A 27,200-nucleotide genomic window follows, 5' to 3' on the forward strand; every position below is an offset into this window, starting at 1 on the left:
CTGCACAAGAGGGCTTATCCCTGAGTGGGAGCATCAAAGTATTTGCTCAAGAAGCACTGAATTCTTACATTAGAACGTCAGTGCTCTTGCACAAATTCAAGCGACCAGTGTAGACAGCTGGCAAGTTTTTGCCAGTCTAGACGCACCCATGGTGTTTGATATATGGGAGGATTAAATGGTGGAGGGATGGTTTTACTTGTCTCGTCTTTTAAATATAAAGAACTAGAAGATTTACCCGGCATTGCTTGGATCCTTAACTCATTTTTGTTTTTTGGAAAATAAACTGAAAATGTACATGCTTAATTTAATTCAGTGCCCTGGGGTGGAGCTGGAGATGAGGGGTTCTGTATGCAGGCTGCCCCAGGGAGAGAGGACTACCTCAGCCCCCCCCTCCCTGCAGAAGCTTGGGGCCAGGTGAGAAGCAGCTCTCCATGGCTGCTGTAGCTTCAGCAGGCAGAGCCGGGGCAGGGGTGTATGTTCTCCAGTTGGGGCAGGTTCAGGTTCATCTGCCCCCTGCGCTTCCCAACCAGAGTGAGAAATGCCGCAAACTGCACTTTCCCCTAACTCCATGAGGAAGGGAAGCAACCAGCAATGATCCCGTTTGAATCAGGGGTAGGGGGAGGAAGGCTTCAGCCCCACCTCTCCTCCCTAAAGGGTGCCTGGGGGCTTGGGAGGCTCAGGGCTAGAGCAGTCCTAGATGGGGAGGGGTTGTAGTCGGCAAGAGTAAGTCTAAGGTCCGACACTGGGTTCTCAAAGCACAAAGGACGCCACACAGGTATCTGTCAAAACACAGTTTATTTCCTAACAGCTAACAGCTGTGCCTCTTAACTGGAAAAGCAACATAACAAAGAAGCAGCATATCTTACGTCCCTTCCTTCAAGCCTGGAACCACAGGTAGGCTACAGATGAAGTGGGAGGTTGTCTCAGCTTCCGAGGCGCCGGTACCCAAAGTCCATCAGTGAGGTCCAATTTGCTAGGCTTTGAGGCAGCCTTAAATACAGTTTTCCTGCCTGATTTGGCAGCTTGGAAATTTCCAGAGATGACTCATTACATGCTGATGTAGGGCTTAGCTGTTAGTTATCGATCTGGTTCTGTTCTGGATCTACTTTTGTTCTTTGGCCCTGTTTACGTGATCAGTACTTTAGGGTAAACAGAGTTGTTTATGCGTTCTTGCCCTTTACCCTTATCTTATACTTGTTCTTGCTATACAGGCAACAATTCTTATCTTAAATGGCATATGTTCCCATAGACTTGCTTCTGGCTCATCAGTAATAGGGGAAAAAATGGGGGGGGGGGGGGAGAATGCAGGCCTCACCACTCTTAAACTAGCACATACAAAGTTCTTCTGCAGTTGACCACTACAGGGGTCATACGCTCCCAGCCAGCCCCTTTCACCTGTCTGGTGGTTCTGTCTCTTTTCTGTGTGATCTTATGAGAAGCAATCCTATATCAGGCACATCCCATTTTCCTGGCACAACTAAACCCTTATCTTGCTTTGAGTTATGGTAAGAGGAAGCTGTATACAGAGTTTGGTGGTCCTAGCTCTTACCATTTAGGAGGAATTCTTGAACAGAAGGAGAGACAGACATACAGACAAGCTCTCTCAAGTATATAATAGATTTCAAACTTTTTACTGTTTTTTTGGGGATGGGGGTCTCAAATTTTGACTGAACTGAAGGGAATAAGTGGTGGGGCTTTTAGGGGAGATGTCTCCTCAACTGTTCTAATTAAATAGGTATTAACAAAGTAAAGAATACAACAAAGCAGTCCCAACACTCTGAGAAGGCTCATTTCCGTTGTCAATCAAGTTTCACTAGCTTAGCACTTTGGATGTCTTAATCTTGCTAGTTCTTTAGTCTTCAGCATGGACATGACCTGAATTTCTAATTAAAAAATAAGCAGCACACCTTCCCCTCCCAACTTTATCTTTTTTAATGCAAAGCTGTTCAGTCCTCCTTTAAACTTCAAAAGAGAGCAAAAGGGCACAAACTCAATTTACTTTCCTCCATCCTCACTTTAGCAACTGAGAGTTGGCTGTGCACCTAATCCATAGAAAAAAAGTTCCAACATGTCTGAGCCTGAGGAGGAAAAGGATAGGGTTCAACTCGAGGAAATGAGAGTGTATGACAGGGCAAATCAGAAGCTGAACATCTAATTAGAAGTGAGCGGCATAAACGAAAGCACCATCCTATAAATGCACTAGAGCTTGTGTAATCTAATACAGACTCAATTTTCAGTTCTAGTGATCAGGGATGTAGTAGTAACTAGGGGTATGTCTGGACTGCATCCCTCTGTCGGCAGAGGGTTGCAGATTAGGCAGGTCGACATTGCAAATGAGGCAGGGATTTAATTATCCCGTGCCTAATTTGCATAAAAATGGACGTCGCATGTTGCCAACTCAGCACTTGTCAGCAAAAAGCGGCAGTCTAGAGGGGGATCTGTTGAGAAAGAAAGCCTTTTTCAACAGATTCCTTATGCCTCCTATAAGGAGGTTTACAGGATCTGTCGAAAAAGGCTTTCTTTCTCCACAGATCCCCCTCTAGACTGCTGCTTTTTGCTGACAAAGTGCTGAGTCTGCAAAACGTGCAGCCATTTTTATGCAAATTAGGTGTGGGATATTTAAATCCCTGCGTCATTTGTAATGTCGACCTGCCTAATCTTCATCCCTCTGGTGACAGAGGGATGCAGTCTAGACATACCCTAGTTGACTAACTGATAAGCCTAAGTCTTATCAGTTAGTCAAGTTGACTACTTGCATTCCCCTTTGTCCCTCCCTTCTCTCTTCCCCCACCCCCTACTGCCTGTATCAGAGGCAGCAAGGGGAGGGGAGCAGGAGCCGGTACTGTGGGGAGCCAGCTTAAAAGCCAGGTCTCCTCAGCACCATCTCTGTGATGCTGACTCCCTTCCCCCTTCCCCATCCCCCTTCACAGGGGAAGGCAAGGGAGGCTGTTGTGAAATAGCCTCTGCTGTGGCGGGTCTGGGCTGCCACAGGCAGAGGCCGCAGGTGTTCACAGTTCTCCTCTGCCCTCCCACCACAACAGACAGGGGCTGTTGCCCTGAAGCAGCAGGCCATGCTGGCTGCAGACAGAGGTTGCTCCAGCCAAGCAGGCAGCCAGCTGCAGTCCCGGCTCACGCTGGGTCCAGGGCTTATCCGCACTGCGGCTCTGCAGTGTAAATGTACTAAGAGTCAGGTGGACAGGCAGCCCATCTCTTACTACATTTAAACAGCAGAGCTGCAGGGTGGTAAGCCCCGGACCCGGCACAAGCCGGGACTGAACCAGGCTGCCTGCCTGCCTGCCTGCCCAGCTCCTACTACGTTTTAAATGCAGAGCCTCGAGTAGTCTCTTACATCCCTAATGTGCCAGTAATTAACAGATACATAGTGATGATAAAAAACATATTGTATAATAAAGGTACCAGTAGATTGTAAATGTACAGAAACTGAAAACAATAGGCCCAAAATTGAGCCCTACTGATATCTATATTTCATGAGATCGAGGGAAAGTTTACCCACAATGAACAAGAGTGAACTATTTGAAAGATATAAGAGAATATGAAATCCTGAATGCCTGGCAAGACATAACAAGGCTATGAATGAATTGCATTAAATCTGGAGAGTATGTTCCAAGAAAAAATAAATGACATTGTTATAGTCAGAGAAAATGACATCAAAATCCTTACATAACATCTGGAACTATTTGTCAGAACAAAAAATTCCTTAAAGAAAACTCAGAATTAGAATATGTGAATGACAGACTCTTTTTTTTTCAGTAACAGTTCCAAAATACAATACACAAATAAATACTATTTGTTTTGCATTGACTTAAAATGAAATCTTGCATTTTGTGCCACCTGAAAAAAGCAAAATCTTGTTTTGGGTTGAATGAAATGTTACATTTTACTTGATTTTTTTTTTTCATTTTTGGAGGCCTTTTTAACCTTTCTAAAATGAAATTGAAATATAATTCAGAACAAAGTGTTTTTGAATCAACATTAAAATGTTTAATTTCACAGATATAAAAATGAAACATTTTGACTTTTTCAGCTTACTTTGGGGAGGTTTTTTTTTTTGTTTTTGGCTGAAACAAATAGGCAAATTTAACACAAATTTGCAAAATATTTCAGTCAACCCAAATCTGCAATTTTGAAGAGGCACATTAGCCTGAATTTTTTTGCCTTGCTGTAGTTATATCAATGTTGTTCTAGTTATCACTTTTGAATTAATTTATTTTAGCTATGTTCGATACCCTAAGAGCTCCATCTTGATTTTTTTTCTGGAGTGATATAACTCCTACCCAATGGAGCTCCTTTTTCCAACCTGTGAAGTTGGGACTTCCAAATGACTTTTAAGCAAATCAGTTTATACCGAATGATCAGCCCTAAACACAAATTGATATGTGTCAAACTAGTAATGAATGTGATAAACTTGATTCTCCATTCTGTTGCATTGGTTTTGTGCTACAGTAATTCGATTGAAGAGGATGTAATTGCAACAGTGTAAAATCAATATAAGCAACTAGAAAGACACCTAAAATATGGCTGAATCTGGCTGATGACACACTCTAGTGCATTAAGGAACTAGGAAGAGATGAATCATTCAGACCCATTCTCCTTTTTGAACATTGATTTGGTTGTGGTGCACCTCATCTAATGGCTATTAGATGTGAGTTGGTGACATGAGGTCAGCTCCTAAAATGCAGGTGTGCAGAGAATCGAGCCATAGTACGGGAAAGGACCTCGAGAGGTGTCAAGTCCAGTCCCCTTCACTCATGAAGGGCAAAGGAACACTTAGCCCTGGGAGAGGGGGGCACTAAGATGGTAGCAGTTCACCAGGGTTAGCTCCTGGCTGGCTGCCACCACTGTATTTACCAGCACCCTTGCAGGTACTGGTGATTGCATCTTCCATTTACCACAGATCGTTGTTCCTGGCCAATGGGAGCTGCAGAAAGCAGTGTGGACCGGGACACACTTCCTGTAGCTCCCATTGACTGGTAACAGCAAGTTGCAGCCAACAGAAGATGCATTTGCCCATACCTGCAGAGACAAAGGTAAATATAGTGGTGGTGGCCTACAGGAGCTAACCCTGCAAATTGGATCCAGCCCCCCCACTGATCTAGATGCTCCTTGACAAGTTTTAGAGGGGGCAACTGAGTTAGTCTGCAACAAGAAAAACTTTAAAAACAACAAATAGTCTAGCAGCACCTTAAAGACTAACAAAACATGTGGGTGGTATTATGAGCTTTTGTGTACAAGCCACTTCAGAAGAAGAAGATCTATCAGAAGAAGTGGGTTATACCCACAAAAGGTCATGATGCCATTCTACATGTTTTGTTAGTCTTTAAGGTGCTGCTAGACTAATTGTCGTTTTTTAAAAGTTTTTCCTTGGCAAGTGTTTGTCTAACCTACTCTTAAAGTCACAAATAATTGAGATTACATGTTGCAAACAATGCTAACACAAAATGATTCCATTTGTAACAGTCTCTTTTGACACCAAATATGAAATCTGTAATGGGTTGTCTCTTATTACCTTGCAAAGTCCCCTTCATTTCCAGATGAAGCACATAGTGGAAATTTGCACTGGACAGGCAGAAACTTTCAATTTTTAGTGCTATTAATGCAGTGCTTTTCACCAGCTGTAAATTCAGTTATTATCAATAATAAAGACAATACAGTGATTTTTTTTTTAGCCCCAAACACGAGCAATGAATGAATGAATGAATGAATAAAATGGAATCCTATAGAATACTTCTCCTGGATCGGATTATCAGTGTATAACACAACAATTCTGGATGGATCATTGGTAATAGGGATTGAATTAATTGACTCTGGAACTAAAAGTATAAGCCTGTACTAAAAGAGCGAAAAGGTCCAGCTCTAATAGCTTGTATGCTGTACCAGACTTTCAAATCTCAGTAAGCCATACTCTACAAGGGGAGACAGAGAGCCCCGTGGTGTCAGTGTGGGGAAACTACAGCACTCGAGAAATAATCCCAAGTATAAGAAATGCAATATTCTCATTGTTCTTTAAAAAGCAGGACCAGCATTCAATATTATGAAAGAAAGTCTGTGACATTAATTTGTACTGATGAATCTTTCTTTATTTTCTGTTTCAGAGGAAGAATTTATCCCTTCTCTTCAGCATTGGTTTATTGACTTTCTGGGGATCTACACTGCTGGGTGTCCGCTTGTACTGGATGGGCAACAAGCCACCAAGCTTTTCCAACTCTGACAACCCAGCAGCTGACTCAGACAGTTTTTTTACACGCACTCTGACCTTTTTGTATTTACCCACGAAAAACCTCTGGCTGTTGTTGTGTCCAGACACCCTCAGCTTTGATTGGTCTATGGATGCTGTGCCTCTTCTTAAAACAGCCAGTGACTGGAGGAATCTACACACTGTGGCCTTCTATGCTGGACTCCTCCTTCTTGCCTACTTTAGCTTGAAGAGTTCCAGCAATAAAAGAGAATGCAATGGGAAAACTGTGATGAATGGCAAGCAGAATACTAATGGGCATAGCTGCCACTCAGACCTGGAATACAAGAGTTTAGAGCTGAAGTCCAGCTTTACATCAAAAGAAGAGAATGGCGTAAAAAAACATGTAACTCAGAGACCTCAGCTTCCTTCAACTGAGAACATTGTACTTCTGTCTCTGTCTTTGTTAATAGTGCCCTTTGTTCCTGCCACAAACCTATTTTTCTATGTAGGCTTTGTAATAGCAGAGCGTGTACTATATATTCCTAGTATGGGCTTCTGCCTGCTTATTACAGTGGGTGCCAGGGCCCTTTATGTCAAAGCCCAAAAGCGCTTTTTGAAGAACTTGATTTTTTATGCCACTGCTGCATTAATTTTTTTCTATGGACTCAAGACTGTTGTTAGGAATGGCGATTGGCAGAATGAGGAGATGCTGTATAAGTCAGGGATAAAAGTAAACCCAGCTAAAGGTAATATGCTTACCCCTTGGTGAATGTTTTGTTCCTGCCTGTCTGTCTGTCTGTCTTTTTATGGTTTCATTTACAAGTTTGACACCTGTGATCAAGGTTTGAAAAAAGTCTTGACCTGGATGGTCCACTACATTCAACACCCTAATGACATAAAAAGTTAAGCACAGGGTATTTTTAGCCCACTCTACTAGCCTCATTTAGCACGACATTTTAACTGACAATATTTGTTTCCTTCTTTTTCCCTCCCCATCTCCTCCTCTCTTTGCTATTTGTGCCCTTGATCCCATACTTCATTCATCCGAAGAAGTGGATGGTCCCCAAAAAACTCAGGATACGAACTACATTTTTTATTAGTCTTTAAGGTGCTGCAGAACTATTTGTTGTTTTTTCAGTTAGACTAACACGGTTACCCCTCTGAAGCTCTCTTTTTATAGGTTTGTCAACTGTATTTAGAGAATGTACATTTCTGAAATGCATCTTAGGTGCAGTAACACACACAGTGGCACAGGAAAAAGAAGACAAAGCAGGTATGCATTTTGATTAGGTACTACAGACTTAATAGTAATATGCAGAACATTGGGGAAAAACAAAGTAAGATGATTCTGTCTTTAATGATCTACAGGCAGTCCCCGGGTTATATGGATCCGACTTACATCGGATCCCTACTTACAAACGGGGTGAGGCAACCCCACACTAGCTGCTTCCCTCCAGCAGACCAGGGAGACGCGAAGCTAGTGTCCCCCCTCCCCCAGCAGATCAGGAAGACGCGGAGCAGCTTTTCTCAGCAGACACCTCAGCTTGAGAATAAAGGACTGAGGGAAGTGAGGTGTGGGAGAATAAAACTGAGCTCTGGAGAAATGTTTGGCTAGAGTTTCCCCTACATTATGTACCAGTTCCGACTTACATAAAAATTCAACTTAAGAACAAACCTACAGTCCCTATCTTGTACGTAACCCGGGGACTGCCTGTATCTGCTATTTTTGGAATTAGGAATTTGGAATTGAAACATTAAGGTTACAGACTCTGCCACAATTTACATTACCTGCTATGAACTCCTTTCAGTAACTTTCCTAGGAGCAAATATGAGAAACAATTTAACAGAACCCAAAGAAGCTCTGTCTTTTAAATTTCAAATGATGTGTAAGTACCATTGATACTACAAAACAAAGCTGGGTTTGTATTATTCAAATTGACAGGCAGTCCATATTTCAAAGGCTAGCCAGGGTTTTAGCCAAACAGTCATACCCTAGTATGTTAATGCATTAAATCATTAAATGAGAGAGACAAGATGGGTGAGATGGTGTCCTTTATTGGGCCAACTTCTGCTGGTGAGAGAGACAAGTGTTCCAGCTTACATAGATTCAGAGGGGTAGGTGTGTTAGTCTGTAACTTTAAAAACAATGAGTACTCCTGGGGCACCTTAGAGACTAACAAAATATATAAAATCATGAGCTTTTGGGGGTAGAACAAACTTCATCAGTTTTACCCATGAAAGCTCATGATTCTATATATTTTTTTAAAATCTCTCACGTGCCACAGGACAACTTGTTTTTAAGCTCTCAAAGACTTCTTCAGCTGTGAGTAAGTTTTGAAAGCCTGTCTCTCTCACCAACAGAAGTTGTCCACTTTACCCACAATCTCTCTCTAATATCCAGGGACCAACAGGACTACAACAATACTGCATTAAAGCATAAGTGTGAGGTATATGAAGCAATAGGAAAGTGCTATACCTCACAGAAAGCCTGTTTTATGTACAGGCCAGTGGAACTAGAAGAGATCTATTGATTGATTTTTATGTCTGTTATGGAAAAAAAAAACCTAGACAACATTTTAACTCTTTGCACTTAGGAAAACCCTAGAGTATTCTGCTCAGCAGAATGATGCTCTATCAGCAGTTGATGCTGACCAAACTGCTTTGAGTAAGATAATAGTGGTATGTTACAGTCTAGCTAGTAAGATGATAAAAGGTAAATGCAGATATCAGTGTAAGCGGAAAGGCAAAGAGGGAGAATAAAAACGGCATGATTTTATTAAAGCAGTTTCCTCTTCTACCATCATGGGGTTTTGAGACAGTCTTTTAACCTGCTCCCTTTTCTCCACCATTGAGGAAAGAAGGGAATGTCAGTGACATGTCTTCCTTGCCTCTTCCTATCCTCTCTCACACTCATCTTCTCTATGAGTTTTTGTTGCTGTGTTAGAAGAATTCTACTTGCTTTGCATGAACCTGTTTTAGGGTAGAGGGCGGGAAAGCACCCATCCTTCCAGGCTGCAGCAGCCTTACATGATTTATGGTTGTACCATACTGCTTTCACTCAACGATGGTATAAAAAAGCCAGTTAAAAACACAGCCAACTCTTCTACTTGTCTTCCCCATTTCCCCCCACCCTCACAATTCCCAAGTAGAATCATGTCTTCTAATGCTTCCTTAAAGCCAAGGGCTATTCTGTTTGACCCAGTGTACAGCAGGCAGATGCCTGTCATGATGGACTCATGGTAGCACTCAGGAGGTGCACTGCCCCCTTTTGCATGTGCTCCCTCATGCCCCTCCCGGTCACTGTAGGTTGACTCCTTCTCTCCCCCTCACCCTATGGGCACAAGTTGCCCCTCTTGCTAGTCATTAGCTGATGGAATTTACGTGTGGTTTTGGGACTCCTTATCTGCATTAGTTAGCATATTTGTTTATATCCCTGGCTTATATCAAAATGGCAAATGAACTAGTTTGAGAGAAATTAGGGATGTAAAAGGTTGTTAGGGCATAGAGCAGCTCTCTGCCCTCCCCGGGCGGGGGGATGTGCCAGTCCCGCAGAGTCTGCCAGAACAGCCCCTGTCTATGATGGGCCCAGCCACCCTCCCCCCCACCAAGCCTCCTGCTGCAGGTTACGCGCTGGCTCCCCGGAGCAAGGCTGTGGGGCGCTTGCTTCAAAGCCTGCAGAAAAGCCTCCCTGGCCGGCTGCTGGCCCAGCTCCCGGGGAGACTTCACTGAAGGCTCTGCAATATAAAGCTTATTTAGGCTTTATACTGTAGAGCCCACCGCACGTGTAACCCTAAGCTTTGTAGTGGTGACATTTTCAACCACATTTTTACATCTCTAATATAAACAGTGTCTTTTTTATAACTAGTATATTAAATAACTCTCAAGATGAGTCACATCTTGTCTCATTATAGCTTGTGAGGACTCGGGAGGAAAATGGACTAGATTGATTAATGTAGTTTATAGATTTTGAAATGGAGGCATACATGTCTACAGCAGAGAGGAACGGGAGAAATGTGTCTCTGAATACCTTCAAATTAATGAGAAATCTAACTCTTAGGCAGTGGTTTTTCTCACTTGAATGAAGTGTTTCCTCCCCCCCCCCCTTTAATCTGTAAAAACTGTGATAGTATTTACCATGTCTGCTGAGAGTTGAGAGTTGTGTCTCTGTGGCACCAATTATTCTGAATTTAATATAAAATTATAATTATACATACAATAATTATACTCACTGTGTCTTATCTCTGGTTTTACTGTGTAATTCCAGTAGCTGGTTTCATGGGGCAGATGTTTTTCAGAGAAGTGCTATCAGCCCAGTCATTTTGAACTTTAGGAAATAGTTGTATTTCTGCTCTCATTTTAAACTTTAGACCTGTAAATTATTGTTGATTGTAACTCCTTAAACTTGTTAGAGCTAATTGTCCGACCTTCTATTATAGAAAGCACTTAATCTAGTGCTTAAAAGTAAAACACGTGAATAAATCTCATTGATGCCAATGGAACAGCACATGCTCAAATCCCACTGGATTCAATGGGACATGAGTGTGGGCTTAAATTCTTTCCTGAATCAGAGCCTCAGAGCATCCTTGATTTAGTGCTAGTGTTACTTTTTACATGCACTGCCACTGCCTGGCACATCAGCTCCTAACGTTATTCTGTGGAATTAGTAAAAACCAGGAGCACAATCAGAAGCAAGGGCACAATATGTTTGCTCTAAATGGTGTGTAAAAAATTCCTAGGCTCAGAAAGTCTAACTATGTTTTGTCCCCTTCCTTCAAGTCTGGATCTTTAAATGTTGCCTTGTGTTTCCAGCAGGAGGTAAAACAATTTTCTAGGATAGAAAACTGTAAGAGTTAAAAGAAATTTTCTTCTCTGGACAACATAGTCTTTTTTTCAGCAGGATGAATCACTTGTCATTATATTCATGCCAGTAGGAAGGTTTTGAAACTAACCCCAATTATTTTTGGATTTTTCATTTGCCAGCCTTTGCTAAAATAGTAACCAGCTTTGGTCATTTCTGATCTATTTCTAGCTTTCTTTACAACTGTGGTTTGTTTTTGTTTAGAAGATTGTCTGCTATAGCTTTGAGCTGGTAAGGAGCAGCTGTATAAAATGTATATGACTGTCAACATCTGAGTATGCAAAGTAGATCAATGGCATAACTAAGTACAAGTGTATGATCATTTAATGATTTGAGGGGTTTTTTGTCTTTACATTTACAGGAAAGTGTGGTACTTGGATGATTGCATATATATTTTAAAAATCCATTTGTGGTTAATTCTTTAATTAGCTTACTTAAACAACTTTAATTAGCGTAATTTAAACAATAAATAGTCCTGTAGCAGCTTAGAGACTAACCAAAAATATAGATAGTATCATGAGCTTTTGTGGGAACTGGGTCGTGCCCACGAAAGCTCATAATACATCTATATTTTTGCTTAGTCTCATAGGGCATATATAGACTACGCTAAACCTTTGAAAGGGATATGCAAATTCCTGTGGAATTTGCATATCTTCTTTCGAGCTCACTTTCAAAAGTGGCACTTCCAGAAGTGAAAGTAATTAAGATGTGGTTTTGTCGGCGAACGCTCCCATGTATCGACAAGCCACTTTTCCTTAAAAAATGAGGTTTACACAGAATTTGCATATCCTCTTTCGAAAGTCTAGCATAGTCTAGATATTCCCGTAGATACGACAGGAACATTTGTTGTGTTTTAAGGTTTTGGTGGGTTTTTTTCATTTCAGACTAACACGGCTACCCCTCTGAGACTTTTACTACTAACGTGTGTTCAAATTCAAGGAATTCTTCAAATCTTACTTTAGAATTCAGTTTATTTTGCATCACTTGTTTACTTTTGCCCCCCTCTGTTTGAAAGCCTGTGAGCCTCACTTTCTTTTTTTTAAACAGCAGGATTCATTTTATGGTAATCCAGATGCTCCATTATCTGCAATGTTAAATTTGCTTTTAGTTTCCCTTTAGAAACAGAGGGAGAATATCCTTATATAAAAATGGTTATAATGGGTACTGTGAACAAAAGAGGTACTATGAATGGACAAATGTCTGTTTACATTTTGAGACCTATATATACTTAAATCTGATCCTGCAAAATTAAGGTTTGAGCTCCAATTTGAGTTGATACAGTTTCTGTTCTTTCTTCAAACTTGGTGCCTGTGAATACCAGAAGTTATTTCCATCTGATCTGACAGCCTAGTCCGTTGACCTTATCTGTGCAAGGAAATGACAAGTTGCTGGCAATTTTTGTCATCGGTGTGTTCCTTCCCTGCTCGTTCAGTGGGCACTGTAATAACTGACGTGGTAAATGGAAAAGAACAGTTTTCAGCACCTTTGTGGTAAAAAATGTGATTTCCGTGATGAGTACTGCAAAGCAGCTAAGATTACTGTGAGGGAGAAGGATGGAAATAACCCCAGATTATGCACAAAAACTTTTACCTTGCTAGTTAGTTGAGGAAAAGGAAGCGACCCACTGATTATGATAGTTTTCAGCAATGTGTCTTTCCCCTAGTATAGACAGAGCCACTGTTAACAATTGAAACTTTGCCAACAATGGGGTAGGAATCTCTTGAAACCACTCTGGGGCATTGTTTTCAATAGCTAAGGGTTCTGTATGTTTCCCTGTTGTTCTAGGAAGAAGAAGGCTTGTTGCATACCACACGTTCTGTTTGCATTCCGAAGGAATTGCCGCATAATGTAGTATGTTTGAGTTGGCAACCAAATGACACTTCCATATCATGGGCATTTGGAACATGCTTTGCTCATTTTGTACATATATTGCACAGTTTAATGTTCTCCATGTCTGACTCACGATTAAAATGCTAACTCCTCTGTCAACCACAGCATCAGTAATTTTGCCATTTCTTCTGACGTTTCCTTTGTATTCATCAATAATGACAGCACTTTCAAGGTATATCTATACTTACTGCTATGTGCAGAGTGCAGACCCAGCATGTTTGCCTAGCATGGGTATCAATAGCAGTGAGACACTGCTTAGGCATATGAAGTGCAGACATACACTTTTCCCCTCATAGGGAGCTGCTGGAGCCTATCTCTACTGCAGAGAAAGGCTCTGGCAGTGGGAAAGCGGAGAGGAAAGACTTCTGCTCCTGCTGTAGTTTTCCCCTGCTGAAGGTAAAATCTCCAGCAGTGGAAAGGGTCCACTGGAGAGGAAAAGCAGGCTACTGTCTGCCAAAGCCTGTTTCCATTGTGAAAGCCTTTAGCTGTCACATGTAGCTATGCATAACAGCATGGATGAAATCTGCCTTTCAAGGAGGTTACACATGCTCTACATCAGTGGTTCCCAATGTGTGCCCGCCGAGTGACCAGGGCTCATTCCAAGCACATGAGCGGCCCTGCCCCCGGGTGCCCGGCAGCCCCAAAAGGTTGGGGACCACTGCCCTACATGCTATCACAAGCATAGACAAGGCCTACTAGTACAAGTTCTGTGAATGCTACCACTGTAGGTACTGGAGGATGCTTCCCCCAACAATTTAAGCTTAATTCAGACAGTCATGTTGGTTCATTAATTTCCACACATGTATGGAATAAGAGAGAACACGTCTGAGTAATTTTACATACCTTAACGTTAAGCATATCTTCCCTTTTAAGAAAGAGGTGCCCAAGCTTAGTACTGGGAGCTAGGGACTCCTAATTTCTAACTCCGTCTCCCTTATATGGCCTTCAGTGACTCAGTTAACCTCTCAATTATCAATTCTTCTGTTCTGAAACATTGTATAAAAGATATAATAAAAATGAGGTGTAAGTTAAGGATGTTAAGTAGCGAATAAATGACTAATCATGTACTCGATATAATTTTTATTGCGCACACAATTAGTCAATAAAGAGCCGTTGCAGCTTACCCCACCACCGGCTCCTCTCCCCCCCCCCCTTCTTGCTGCCCCTGATATAGAGGCAGCAGGGTGGGAGTGTGAATAGTTGACTAATCGACTACTTTTTTGCATCCCTAGTATAAGCCTGATTGAGGCTTAATTCAATATTCTATAAAAATACTACTTACTAAGTATTGTTAATAATCTACAGCAGTCAGCCTTACACTATGCCTTAGGTCAGCATTTCTCAAATTGTGGGTCCCGACCTCCTGTGGGGTCACAAGCAACTTAGAGGGGGGTCGCGAACAACTGAGAGGGTCATTGCAGCAATGGGGGGGGGGGCGGAGTATCGTAAGCAACTGAGAGGGGGGTCGCGGTATCACAAGTTTGAGAACTCCTGCCTTAGGTAAATAGGTAAGGCTATTTCATCATTAGTAAATATATGTATTCATAGTATTAAGGTAGTGCCTAGATATCTTAGTTAGGACTGAAGCCTTGTTGAGCTACATGCTGTATAATCACGGTCTCTTGCATCAGAGATCCTATAATACCAACAAATAAAACAAGTGACCTACAAAAGGTAGGAGACAAAACAAACACAAAAATACAGTAGTTTGGGGAGTGATAGATATGCTTGGTGGAACAGTATAGAAAGGCTTGTATTTAAGGTTGCCTAACACTTTCCATCATAACCAACTCTTTCTACTTATAACTTTTAATATGTATCTTTAAGGATGAACTTTTCCATGCTTTATCTCTAGCTGAGTTTTTTTTTAAAATTTTAATAAAAAATTGTTCTTCTATTTTGAGTATAAAGTCAGTGGGGGAAAGAGGGAAGAAAATACTTTTGTCAGTTTTACAAAAACTTTTTAACAACTTGTAATCTTCCCTACAATAACTGCTGGCTAGGAAATACTGCCAATACTAAAGTTAACTTATTTATCTAAGGCAAAGGAGGGCACCACTGTGTATTTTTAACAAGATAACTTACAAATGGCATTATACAGGAGGTTAGACTAGATTATCTTAATGGTCCCTTCTGGCCTGAGAATGTGTAAATTAATAACAGCCACACATGGCTACATCAATCTTCAATCTTCTAATAGTATAAATTGTATAGGAAATTACTGAGGTAAATGTATCTATTCATCTAAGGCAAATTTGGCAAATTTTAAAGGTCAGACACTGTAAAGAATACTTAAATTAGAGTTCTTGAAATAAATTGAAAAGTCTTTGCCTCTCCATCAATCAGGCACTGCATAACTGCTTTTGAAAAGAGAAAGTTCATCCCAGTAAGTCTGAACCATAGAATTATCTGAAGGTTAAATAAAATTACTACCTTCAGAAAATAGTTCAAGGGTCTAGAAGCAGACAGTGCCACTGCCCTGAATAGTTGATGGGTCTGGAGGGAATGACCACTAGGAAGTTATTTTGGGGAGAGATATAGGTGCCCAGTGCAGATGAGCATCTTTCACATAACCTAGCCTCAGTAAAACAGTCTGGATAATATGTTAATTATGTTGGGAAGTGGCTTGCTCTTCAATTCAAAGAGCTAAATTTATTTCCCAATGTCAGTGTTCTCTTCTGAGTTTTTTAGTAGTGCTGTCATTTCTTTTAAAACCTAGGACGCCGTGGGATATCTGTTCCACTTTAAAAAGAATACTAGAAAGCCCAATATTCATCATTTATGAATTTATAAGTCTGGGAAAGAGTATTCTTTTTTTTTCTCTCTGGGTAAGAAGCAATTTCACTTCCAATCAGTGAATCATGGCAAGGACAGAAAAACTATCATTATTCACTCCATATAGTTCAATGCTTTGATTTCTTTGCATGTCCTTTGTGAAGCACTGACACTTAGTTGAGAATATGAGAGTCATTCATAGGTAGCTGTAGCATATCTGGTGTTGCTAGTTCACCTTGAATTCTAATCATAAACAACCGTTGACTGTAATCACTTCAGTGAAGATGCAGGTTGATAGTTTTCAGGAGAGACAGAAAGGTGATTCGTTGTAAATGCCCAATTTAACAGATCAAAAATGTGTGCTTAAAATTAGAGGCATAATCTATAGTTAAGTAGTTCATGTAGCTGCCTTATTTTCAGGGGTGATGACTTAGTAGTGTTGGAAGGAAAAATAAGTACATTCTGATTTGTTCTTAATCTGAATATATTTAAACAAGCATGTTAGAGCTAATCATTCCAAAGGTGTCCATTACTGTACTTTTTATACATTACCTACGAGAAAGCTTTTCTTTACTTATTGATATTCAGTGAGCAAAGAATGCCTGCATTTTTTCCATTCCAGACTTTTAGTGGAACTCATTCTCATGTACACTAAGGCCTGTTTCTACTGCTCTAACAGTGCAAATGGTTTGTAAAACATGTAGAATAATAATTTACACCCATTGCTGAAGGGTGTTAAAGCAGATTAGCATAAATGATATTCAGAATCCATCTCTTTAAGAGGTTTTCCATTTTCTTTCCCTTATATCTCAATAAGATGCTAACTCCACCCTTACTACCCAGTACCTTGGAAAAAATGGAATGAGGACTGACGTGATTACAGTATTTGTCTGTAAAGAATTTAAAAAAAATTAAATGATTTATAAGGCTTCAAAATGAGGAGCAATGCAGGGGCAGAATATTTCACTTCTATGGTTATACTGAGACAGTGAAGAAGCCCTTTGGATTAATCAGCTTTGACTTTAACTGGATGCTCTTATGAGTAATACTTATCTTCTAGTTTTCAGAGTACTGGTCTGCAAGACTGGAGCTGTTATTTTAGTTTTCACAATTCACTGTAGTTAAAAAGCCTAAGTAGATAATTTGACATTTTCCTTTAGCAGAATTCTTCTTTCATTTTTAGTTAAAACACTGGATGCTTGTTGACTGAAACCAGCCTCATTATCTCACATTGTTTTCTAATGTGAAATGATGAACAAATGTCTTAGATCAACTTTTTTCTAGTACAGTGCTTTTTTACTGCACAGTTAAAAGGTGTGACCTTTTGAATAATATTGGTTTGGCAGCAGTTGTCTATATATAACGTGGGAATATCATTTAGAAGAAGTCAGACCTTCTTAAAAGACAATCAAACATTTAAATTGTTGTCACTGTATCCCAGAGAATGGGGTCAAGGATGTTGTCCTCCTAGAACTCAGAGGTCGTAGTTCTTGGTACTCAGTTTGTGTCTTTTCAATTAAATCTCTCACATGAAAAAGACCATGCAATAGAGCTGAACAGATTTTTGAGTGTCCCAGTTGTGCAGGAGGCTTTTCCTTTGTTGATACCCAATGGAAGCCCTCTTAAGAATGTGAGCTTTACCGCTAAGGCTGCAGTGATGAGACCTTAATCACACAACAACATATATATTCCGGTGATTTGTTCCGCTAAAACCATAGAGACTACTTAAGCGAGTAAGTGCTCCCTAGGATGAGTAAATGCTCCATAGTCTGAGCTGAAATGAGCAAACTGGTGAGGCTGAAGAATAATCCCATTTTGTAAGACATTCAAGTCCTACACTCAGTTTGATTGGCTGGCTGAAGCTGCATTGCAAAAAGGCTAAAAAAGAAAAGATGACTTTCTAGTGTAACTCATCTCTCTCACTCACACACACAGTATTAGGCAATCATGATGAACAAAATGAGAAATGTCTAGGAATAAATACTCTATGCATCTAGATTGCGAACTTTGAGACAAAGCTGAATTTGTTTTCCAAAACGCTTTAGTTGTTTCAGCAGCTATGCTGAAACAGCAATGGATGGCTCTCTGCCACATATATTTCTCCATTTTTTAAAGATATCATTCCCAAAGTCTTTGTTTAGATCAACAATGAAAGACTGAAGAAACAATATAAATGGCACTCATAATGGGAAAAAATATAAGTAATGATGCTGGAAGGATGATGAGTCACCAATATTAGAGTGGACTTGAACATTAGCGAATGTTTGCTTATATGAAAAATCAATATTTAAAATATGAGAAAGTTATGAGTATACAGAAGCTATTCATTTATCAAATTAAGAAATAAGAAACAGAATGTTTTTGTTGGCAAGTAAGCAACATGTGCTGGTGAGTTGAGCAGAATGTATACACTAACAAATATTTTTAGAACAATTATAGTAACTGATGTTATGGATACTTTTACAGTACATTTTGACAAATGTTATTTGCATTTGGAACTCTATCGAGCAAAGAAATACACAACACAGACTACAATGTTCTGTGTTACTTCTGGGAAATAGATTATGTGAAAAATATTAAACCCCTAAAGTAATCGCCGTTAGCCCTTATGTATCCATTTTCATATTCAAAGTGTTTTACAAACATTATCTAATTAATCTTCAGAACACCTTTGAGATATTGTTGGTAAGGGTAATGTAAGAAATTATTTAAAATGTGGAACAATAATTACTCTGTTCCACCTTGACTCAGTAGAGAGTATGGTCTAAGACTTTATACGTTTCTGTTGAGAACCTTTTTTGAACGTTCCATTCATATAAGAAGTTTTCTCTCTGGAACTAAATGATTGCTTCTAATAAACTGTTGAGTGCTTAAAACTAGGGCTTGAAAAATCCATTCTCTTTCATGAAGTATTAAGATATCCTTGAAAGGAAAGGGTCATCAATCTCTGAAGAGTCTAACCTTTCAATTAAAAGAATTAAAAATAAGTGTAGCTTTTGAACAGTTTAACTAATGTGGTATTCTCTCCTTTCCCCAAGAGAATGTTTTCTTGGGTCCCTGTACCTATGTGACACCATGTTGAATTCTATAGATCTACTGGGTGGGATCCTAAGTGTAACGACTCGCTGACCTACTTCGTGTACCTCATGGAAACTTGTAGGCTACCTGTAGCTAGCTACATGTGTCGGTGAAAAGCTGATTGCATTAACACTACGGTGTTTTCTTACATGCTGCAATGAAGGTCTTTGGCAGGATAGAGTGGGGGAGGGTAGTCAGTCAAGAAAGGCTCCAACAGGAACCTGCTGAAGCCTTTCCCTATTGCCTTTCCCCAGGACACTACATGCTTAAAAATAGCAGTGTAAATAAGGAAGCAGTGCTTGGAGATAGTAGAGACCCATGCAGAGGACATACCTGAGTATATACCCATGGGGTCCAGGCACGTCTATATTCTACCCATCCAAGCCATGCTCCACTGTTATGTTGCTGTTTATACCCATGCTCTGGAGTGAGGTAATGTACATACCCGCAAAAGGCCTGTAGTTATTTGTACTCAGAATATTGTCAAGCTACAACAGAGGGAAATCTCCCCACAGACGTGTGAGCTGTTACTATGGCGAGGGCTTGACAAATGGCGGCGAAAGCCACTTGCCAGCCCCTCAGTGCGCATGCGCAAGATCCGCATTGCGCATGCGTGCACCACCGATAAGCAGGGCGCACGGCTGAAATCTACTCGCCACAAGCAAGTAGATTCTATAGTTTGTAGAATTCTATGGCTATTCATAGAATCATAGAACACTAGAACTGGAAGGGACTCGAGAGGTCATCGAGTCCTGTCCCCTGCCCTCACAGCAGGACCAAGCACTGTCTAAGTCATCCCTGACCAATATCTATCCAACCTGCTCTTAAATATCTCCAGTGATTGAGATTCCACAAATTTCCTAGGTAATTTATTCCAGTGTTTAACCACCCTGACAGTTAGGGAGTTTTTTCTAATGTCTAGCCTAAATCTTTCTTGCTGCAATTTAAGCTCATTGCTGCTGCTTCTATCATCAGAGGCAAAGTAGAACAATTTTTCTCCTTCCTCCTTTTAACACCCCTTTAGATACTTGAAAACTGCTATCGTGTTCCCACTCAGTCTTCTCTTTTTTAAACTAAACAAGCCCAGTTCTTTGAGTCTTCCCTCATGTTCATGTTTTCTAGACTTTTTATCATTTTTGTTGCTCTTCTCCAATTACTCCACATCTTTCTTCAAATTATGGTGCTCAGATACACAATACTCCCAACTGAGGCCTAATCAGTGCAGAGTGGAGCGGGAGAATGACTTCTCGTGTCTTGCTCACAACACTCCTGTTAATGCAACCCAGAATCATGTTTCCTTTTTTTGCAACACTGTTGATTCATATTTAGTTTTTGATCCACCATGACCCCTGGATCTCTTTCTGCAATATTCCTTTCTAGACAGTCGCTTCCCATTCTGCATCTGTGAATAATGCACACTACCTGAGCCCCATCTGAGCACGGGAAAGCTCATCCAATAGCTATTAGCACCACATAGGTATGTAGGCAGACAATAGCAGAGGTGCAGGCTTCAATGTGATTCATGTTCTTAGCTGAAATAAAGGACTAAGCTATAAAAGGGTTAGTTTTTTGTACTTCATATCACAGTACTATTTGTACTTCACACTAATATTCCTTTAACCTTCTCTCTTCTATTTCAAAAAGATTGCTCATTTTCACCCCATCATATGCTATAATGATAATATATGCATATCAGTAATCTCTAGAGTGGGGGTCTCAAACTGCCATCTCTGGCTGGAGCAATTGCACAGTCCGACCTGGGAGTCCCTATGGGGCTGTCCGTTACCATTCCTAAGCTCTGCCCCTTCCTGATATTGCCCCCCCCCATCTCACCTATGGCATCCCATCCCTGAGGATGTGGCTTTGGAGATTACCTGGAGGGGCCCTGGTGTGATGCAGTAGCAAAGGTCAGCCCCCCTCCCATGCTCCCTGCAGCAGCAGGAGTTGTGGGGAAGCACAGCAAGTACACCTGCCAAGTGCACTCTGCTTCCTGTGCTCTATACGTTCCATTGTGCTGGGCACAGTACAAACACATAGCAAGAATCACCCCTAACAAAAAAAGCTCACAATCAAAATAGCAAGAAACAGCAGCAAAACTGGGAATCGAATCTAGGTCTGCTGACTCAGTCTAATACCTTATCTGTAAGCCCTTTTGTTTTCAGTTTAAACTGAATTTTATAGAAAAAATCCTGGGTTTTACAAATAGTGGTCGTGTGTTTCTAATTTTTATCCCTACCTTTGTATGTCAAATATATAAAAATAATTTTTATTAGGAAAATAAAATATATTGCATGAAATATATGTACTATGAGAATACATTCGTCTGTGTGTATATGCAAAGCTAACAGCTGAAGTAAGGCTATGTAGTCTAGAAGATGCTCATTAAAAGCAGGAACACTCACAAACTCTGAAATGTATTTGCATATGAACATACTAATGAATATCACACTAATCATGTATACATTTCACACTGTTAGCAGTGAGTTTAAAATCTAACAAACTAAAATGGGAAGAAAACAAAAATCAGTACAAGAATACGTTTCAGAACACACAAAACTATTTGAAAATTAAAAACAAACAGGAGAAGAGGATGAAGTTGAGTGTATGCGTTGTAAATGGTGTGTCCTGATTTTTAAATGTAAATATTTATAAGCCAATAGTTCAAGTTTAAAATAGCACACAGTTTATTTGCTATTAGAGATGCATTGTTTTCTTTCAGTTCATAGGTAGCATTGTGTTTTCAGATCTGTTTTAGTACAGCAACAAATCAGATCAAATTCCCTTCTTCAAAGCATTAATCCATTTCTTTCCCCCTTCCTTCTGTCCACCAAAATAAACCCTTGTGTTTACCCACAAAATTATTAATATTGTTCTCACTGATTTTTCACCTGATTTTGTTCTTGTAATAAACATGGATAATTTCCCAGGAAAAATCAAATATTATAAAAACTGAAAATGAAGGGTTTATTTATCTAATAGATGACATTTGCATTACAAGAGTATATGTTCAGTCTATTGTGAAATAATTGAAATGTACAAACGAGAAAAAAAAGTGATGCTTTCTGCACTGGTTACAGACTAGAATAACTGTTTGTACCTTTGCTGATGCCTTACTGTACATTATTCTATTAATGTAAATTTCATTACATTATAGCCTGCAAAATAAGTTGGGCTACATAAGGTGAAGTATAGTTTTCCAACCTCTTAATAGAAAATTTCATAGATGTAGTAAAATTGATATTTTGGTTCATTTTCAATAGCATGAAATATTCTACTAGAAAAATATTGAAGATGAATGAAAAAATATAGTACTGTATAACCAAACCTTTTTATAATTGTCGCATTTGCTGCTGCCTTCTTCAGGGAGGTGAGAATCATCCCACTATACCTTAGCTGTCATGTTTTTCATTTTGTTGATACTGCCATAGGGTATAAAGTGCTAGAATGTACGTTTTTAATTAAGATCTTATTTACCACTACTGCATGGCTATAATTTATAGTGTAGTTTGAAAAGGCTTTAAAGCTAAATGGTAAAAATAATGACAAGCATTGGAATTTTAGACTATCATGCTCTAAGAATTCAGTGGACATAGAAGTTAACAGTTAAGCACATTTTTGTTAGTCTTTGTATTTTATACTTTAAAATTCTTTAATGCTTATCTAAGGTGTGGAGTTGACAGCCCGATAAACAGACACACCACGTGAGCTTCCCCATGCGATCTTGCCAAGAAGTCCCAACATTGACGTGGAGTGGTCAGCCCATAGAATAAGCCATGCACTCTCTGTCAATGGCTCTCAAACGTTAAGTCAGGACCCCAAAGCGGGTCGGGACCAATTTTATGAGATTGCCAGGGGCACCATTAGACTTGCTGGAACCTGAGGCTAAAGCTGAAGCCCAAGCTCCACCCTCACTCGGGTGACCAGTTTCAGGCTCTGGCTCCCTTCCCAGGATGTTGGGGCTTGGGCTCCAACCACTTCTCCTCCTTCCCTCTGATGGTCTAGGCTGTGGGCTCCCTCTCCCTCCAGTCAGGGCAGTGGGTTTGGACTCTGTACCTTCCCCCAGCCGGTAAGTAGTAACTCTTTTGTCAGAAGAAGTCGTGATGCAATGGAGTTTGAGAACCCCTGTTCTGCACTGATCACCAAATTCTCTGTGCTGAAACAACCAACTGTCAAACAGTTGTGACAGCATGTTTTTGTACCATTGGCTCCATTCTACTAAGACTTTCATGGAGACAACTCATTTCAGAAAAGCCACTGAATAATCCAATGGATGGTGTCAACCCTTGGTCACTTCCAGTTAGGGAGTGAGATTTGAAGCCAAAAGAACCTCCCATTTCATGAATATACCAATGTGCAAACTATACCAAGCAATAATACTATCCACCCCAGAGCGCTGTCTCCTCTAGAACTAGACTGGCTGATGGTTAATAGTGTACAATAGTAATACTTTAGGACAGGAAGAAGAGTACATCCAGTTGAAATACAGGCGGAATTTTGTTCAATTTCCATGCATAGGGATTAAAAGGTACCATGCATTCTTCTAAAACCTGCCATGAGGTTTCTAAAATTCTCAAATGCCTAGGAAATAATACATGTTTTCTTATCTCAAAGGTAATACCTCCAAAAAAATCGTCATTCTTCAGTGCCATTTTTCTGTATCAATTCAGATTTAACTTGGGAAAAGTACCACTTGCTGAATCAACAATAGCACAAAATTCGTTTGGTTTTGTTGCATTCCTTTAAGATGTAAAATAACAGATTGCGTATCATGTTGCACAGATACCTTTTTTGTTTGTGTTCTCTTACATTACAGGTTCAGAATATAGTAAAACAGTAAACTTTGAACGTCCTAAAATGTAAAACTCTGTCATGATAGTACATGGCCAGTCTTAGATAATTTATTAGTGGCACATTTTGCAGAGTAATATAACCTCCAAAATGTATTTATTTCTGTCTACCATGGGCTGATTTATAGTTCATTCTTGGAAAGAAAAGCAAATGTAAAACCAATTTTGACAGCAATGTAAAAACCTGAAACAAAGGTGTCTGTATAGGAGAAAACCCTCTATTAAACTATTTTACTAATAGCTCATGCCATGTAACCATTAGCAACAGAGATAATAGCTTCTTGATTTTTTAAAAATAATTCAAGTGGGATTATACATCACACAAGTAGTATACCTTATATGAATGGAGCTAGTTGGGAATTTTTCAGCAAAACTGTTTTTGGAAAAGGCTGATTGATCAACATTGAAATGTTTATTTGTGGAAATTTGCTGCTGTTGATAAAACTTTTGTGAAGAAACGTTTCCCAGGTCCAGGATGGAATTTCTGGTCAAACTAGAGAGAAGACTCTGCACCCCAGTGGCTGTACAGAGGTGGTGTTTTTTTTCTTAATATCTCCTTGTGGAGCTGTTACACTTCATTCATCCAGACTAAGGATACATCTACACAACAACATTATTTTGAAATAACTTGTGTTATTTCAAAATAACTTAGTCCATGTCTACACAGCAGGCAGTTATTTTGAAATAATGTCAAAATACTGCAAGCTGGAAGACTTCTTACTCTGACTCCTGTAACCCTCATTGTACGAGGAGAAAGGGAAGTCAGAGGAAGAGTGCTCTATTTCGAAATAAGTGCTGTGTAGACTAGGATGTTAAATATCGGTTAATTAAATAGTCGAGTAACTTCATGAATTCTTATTGGTTAGTCGGCTATTCTGTAATCCCTGGGGGTGGGACCAGCAGCCAGTGCACTCCGGCCTCACTCCTGAGGAGCCCCCTACCACTCTGTGCTGCTGCTTCTGATAGGCTACATCTAGACTACACCTCTCTGTCTGCAGAGGGATGTAAATTAGACGCTCTGAAAGTGCAAATGAAGCAGGGATTTAAATATCCCACGCTTCATTTGCATAATGATATCATGGCGCTATTTCGAACAAGTGCCATTTCTAAAGTAAAACTGCGGTTTAGACGTGGTTCTTTCGACAACGGGGCGCTTTTTCAAAAGACTCTGTACTTGGGATATTTAAATCCCTGCTTCATTTGCACTTTCAAAACGTCTTATTTACATCCCTCTGCCGACAGAGGGGTGTTGTCTAGATGTAGCCATACGGAGGCAGTAGCGCAAGTGCCAGGCGAGAGCCGATCTGCAAGGAGAGCTAGTTTAAAACCCAGCTCCCCTCATGGGACATGCCACAAGCTGGAGCTGAGCCAGGCAGCCTGCCTACCCAGCTCCTAACACACTTCAAATGCAGAGCTGCAGTGGGGGTAGATCCTGGACCCAGCGTGAGGCAGGACCGAGCCAGACTGCTGGGCAGCCTGCTAAAAATTTACTGGCAAGGGGGGGGGAGGGAAATACATGTAGTCTATAGAATTAACCTATAAGCTTGTACTTATCAGTTAACCAGTTAATCAACTACATTATTGCATCCCTAGTGTAGACACTCCCGATTTCTAAATAAGCTAGTTCAAAATAAGCTACGCAATTGGTATAGCTCAATTTGCATAGCTTATTTCAAGTTAAGCCCTGCTGTGTAGACTCACTCTTAGAGAGACCCACTGATTCAATATAGTCGAGTAGTCAGGGCGTTCATCTGAGATGTGGGAGACAGAGATTCAAGTCCCTGTTCCAGTGACTGTTGAATGCAGCTGAAGGTCTAATAGCTGCAAAATAAGAAGAGTAAAATGCAACTTTTTGGCATGTCCTCTCCCTTCCTTGAGCCATCATGGCCTTAGGCACAATACAACACGGAGCACTGCTATTCATCACCCTGCACTAACATTTAAGCTTAAATTGACTAGCTTCCGAGCTATCCATGGCCGACCTTCTTTGGAATAAAGAGAAGATTCACACACTACCTTTCTTTTATGAAAAGGAGACTCTCTACGAGGCTCACCCATGGTAGAAAAACCACAGTGCTGGTTGACAAGTCCCAGAAGAGCAGCTGCCCTTTCTCTAGTGAAGAATTCAAGATTTAGGACAAATGCAGGACAGATGTCAAAATCTATACGTTACCATTACTTTTGCTGCTTTGAAGGGGACTAGCAAGATTAATATGAAGCACTTACATTAGTAAAACAAATATAAGGATCCTGAAGAAAGTCTGCCTCAGAATTCACCTACTGTGAGACCCCGGTGTTCTGGTGGCCTCTTCAGAACAGTACCTCCCAGTCCGGTCTGTCTCTCTAGATTCTTGTAATAGTGCCCATTACCATAATATCTGAGGGTATGTCTACACTATCACCCTAGTTCGAACTAGGGTGGTAATGTAGGCAACCGGAGTTGCAAATGAAGCCCGGAATTTGAATTTCCCGGGCTTCATTTGCATAAAGCCGGGTGCTGCCATTTTAAAATGTCCGCTAGTGCGGACTCCGTGCCGCGCGGCTACATGCGGCACGGAGTCGGCACTAGCGGACATTTAAAAATGGCGACGCCTGGCTTTATGCAAATGAAGCCCGGGAAATTCAAATCCCGGGCTTCATTTGCAACTCCGGTTGCCTACATTACCACCCTAGTTCGAACTAGGGTGGTAGTGTAGATATACCCTGAGTATCTTCCAAAAACCTCAGTGTTTTCTTTCTCTTTCGTATCTAAAAGTGGTTTTAAGGTCAAGAAGCTATTGGCTGAATTTAAAAAATTAGTAGTCCTACTGTCATCACCAAAAATTATTAACTTTTTTTGACCCACAAAGTGCCATATGTTGTCATCTCTGAAATTTGTTATGAAAATACGAAGTCCACCATGGCATTGTATTCAGTCCACTTCTTAAAGATTGGTAAGGAGAGCCAGCAGTATGGAGGGATCACAGAGAAAAAGAGCAGGGGAGAATCAATCCCCAAACAGTAACTATTAATTTCACAAATTAAAAGCAAGTAAAAAAGGCACAAAACTGGAACCTCAGTTTATAAGTGTTCTTGTACTAATGTAATTTTTTTCACATGAAGCAGAGTTCTTAGTGTGAAGGAGTGCTGAGAAAATGATGTATTACAAACTTCTACTGCTGTTCTCTAATTAGTTTGGTTACTTTTGAAGTAGTTTATCAGTGTCATTGAAGCAGTAATCTAGGTCACATTTTTGTTGTCTTCATCAATTTCTGCACTGAAGCATATTTTATGAATGACTCCTATATCCTTAAGGTCAGAATAACAGAATAAAACATTAATAAATTGTGGATATGCATGTACATAGAGTTGATTATCACAAAGTATACTGGGCTGTTTCATTTTCACATCCTAATTGGCTTGTTTTTTAAGGCATTTGTTTGTTTGTTTTCCTCCTCCTCTTTGTAGATGTAGTTTGAGGACAGATTCTACTTTATGCCAAGAAGTAAGTTTCAAAAAGATTTCCAGAGCAACTAGTCAACTTTTTTTATCTCAGCTGTTCAAATGCAGATTTGCT

General features: G+C 40.2%; 1 protein-coding gene across 2 annotated transcripts in view; it reads left to right on the forward strand.

Moving 5' to 3' along the window:
- TMTC2 (transmembrane O-mannosyltransferase targeting cadherins 2) overlaps positions 1 to 27,200 on the forward strand; it is a 402,268-nt gene that overhangs the window by 226,269 nt on the left and 148,799 nt on the right. For both annotated transcript variants that reach the window (XM_075932550.1, XM_075932545.1), the window contains one exon: positions 6,114 to 6,942. In XM_075932550.1, coding sequence (XP_075788665.1) covers positions 6,195 to 6,942 — 748 coding nt within the window. In that variant the 5' untranslated portion in view covers positions 6,114 to 6,194. The remainder of the gene's footprint in view (positions 1 to 6,113; positions 6,943 to 27,200) is intronic.

Source organism: Pelodiscus sinensis, chromosome 1 (assembly GCF_049634645.1).
Source record: "Pelodiscus sinensis isolate JC-2024 chromosome 1, ASM4963464v1, whole genome shotgun sequence".
Lineage (NCBI taxonomy): Eukaryota > Metazoa > Chordata > Testudines > Trionychidae > Pelodiscus > Pelodiscus sinensis.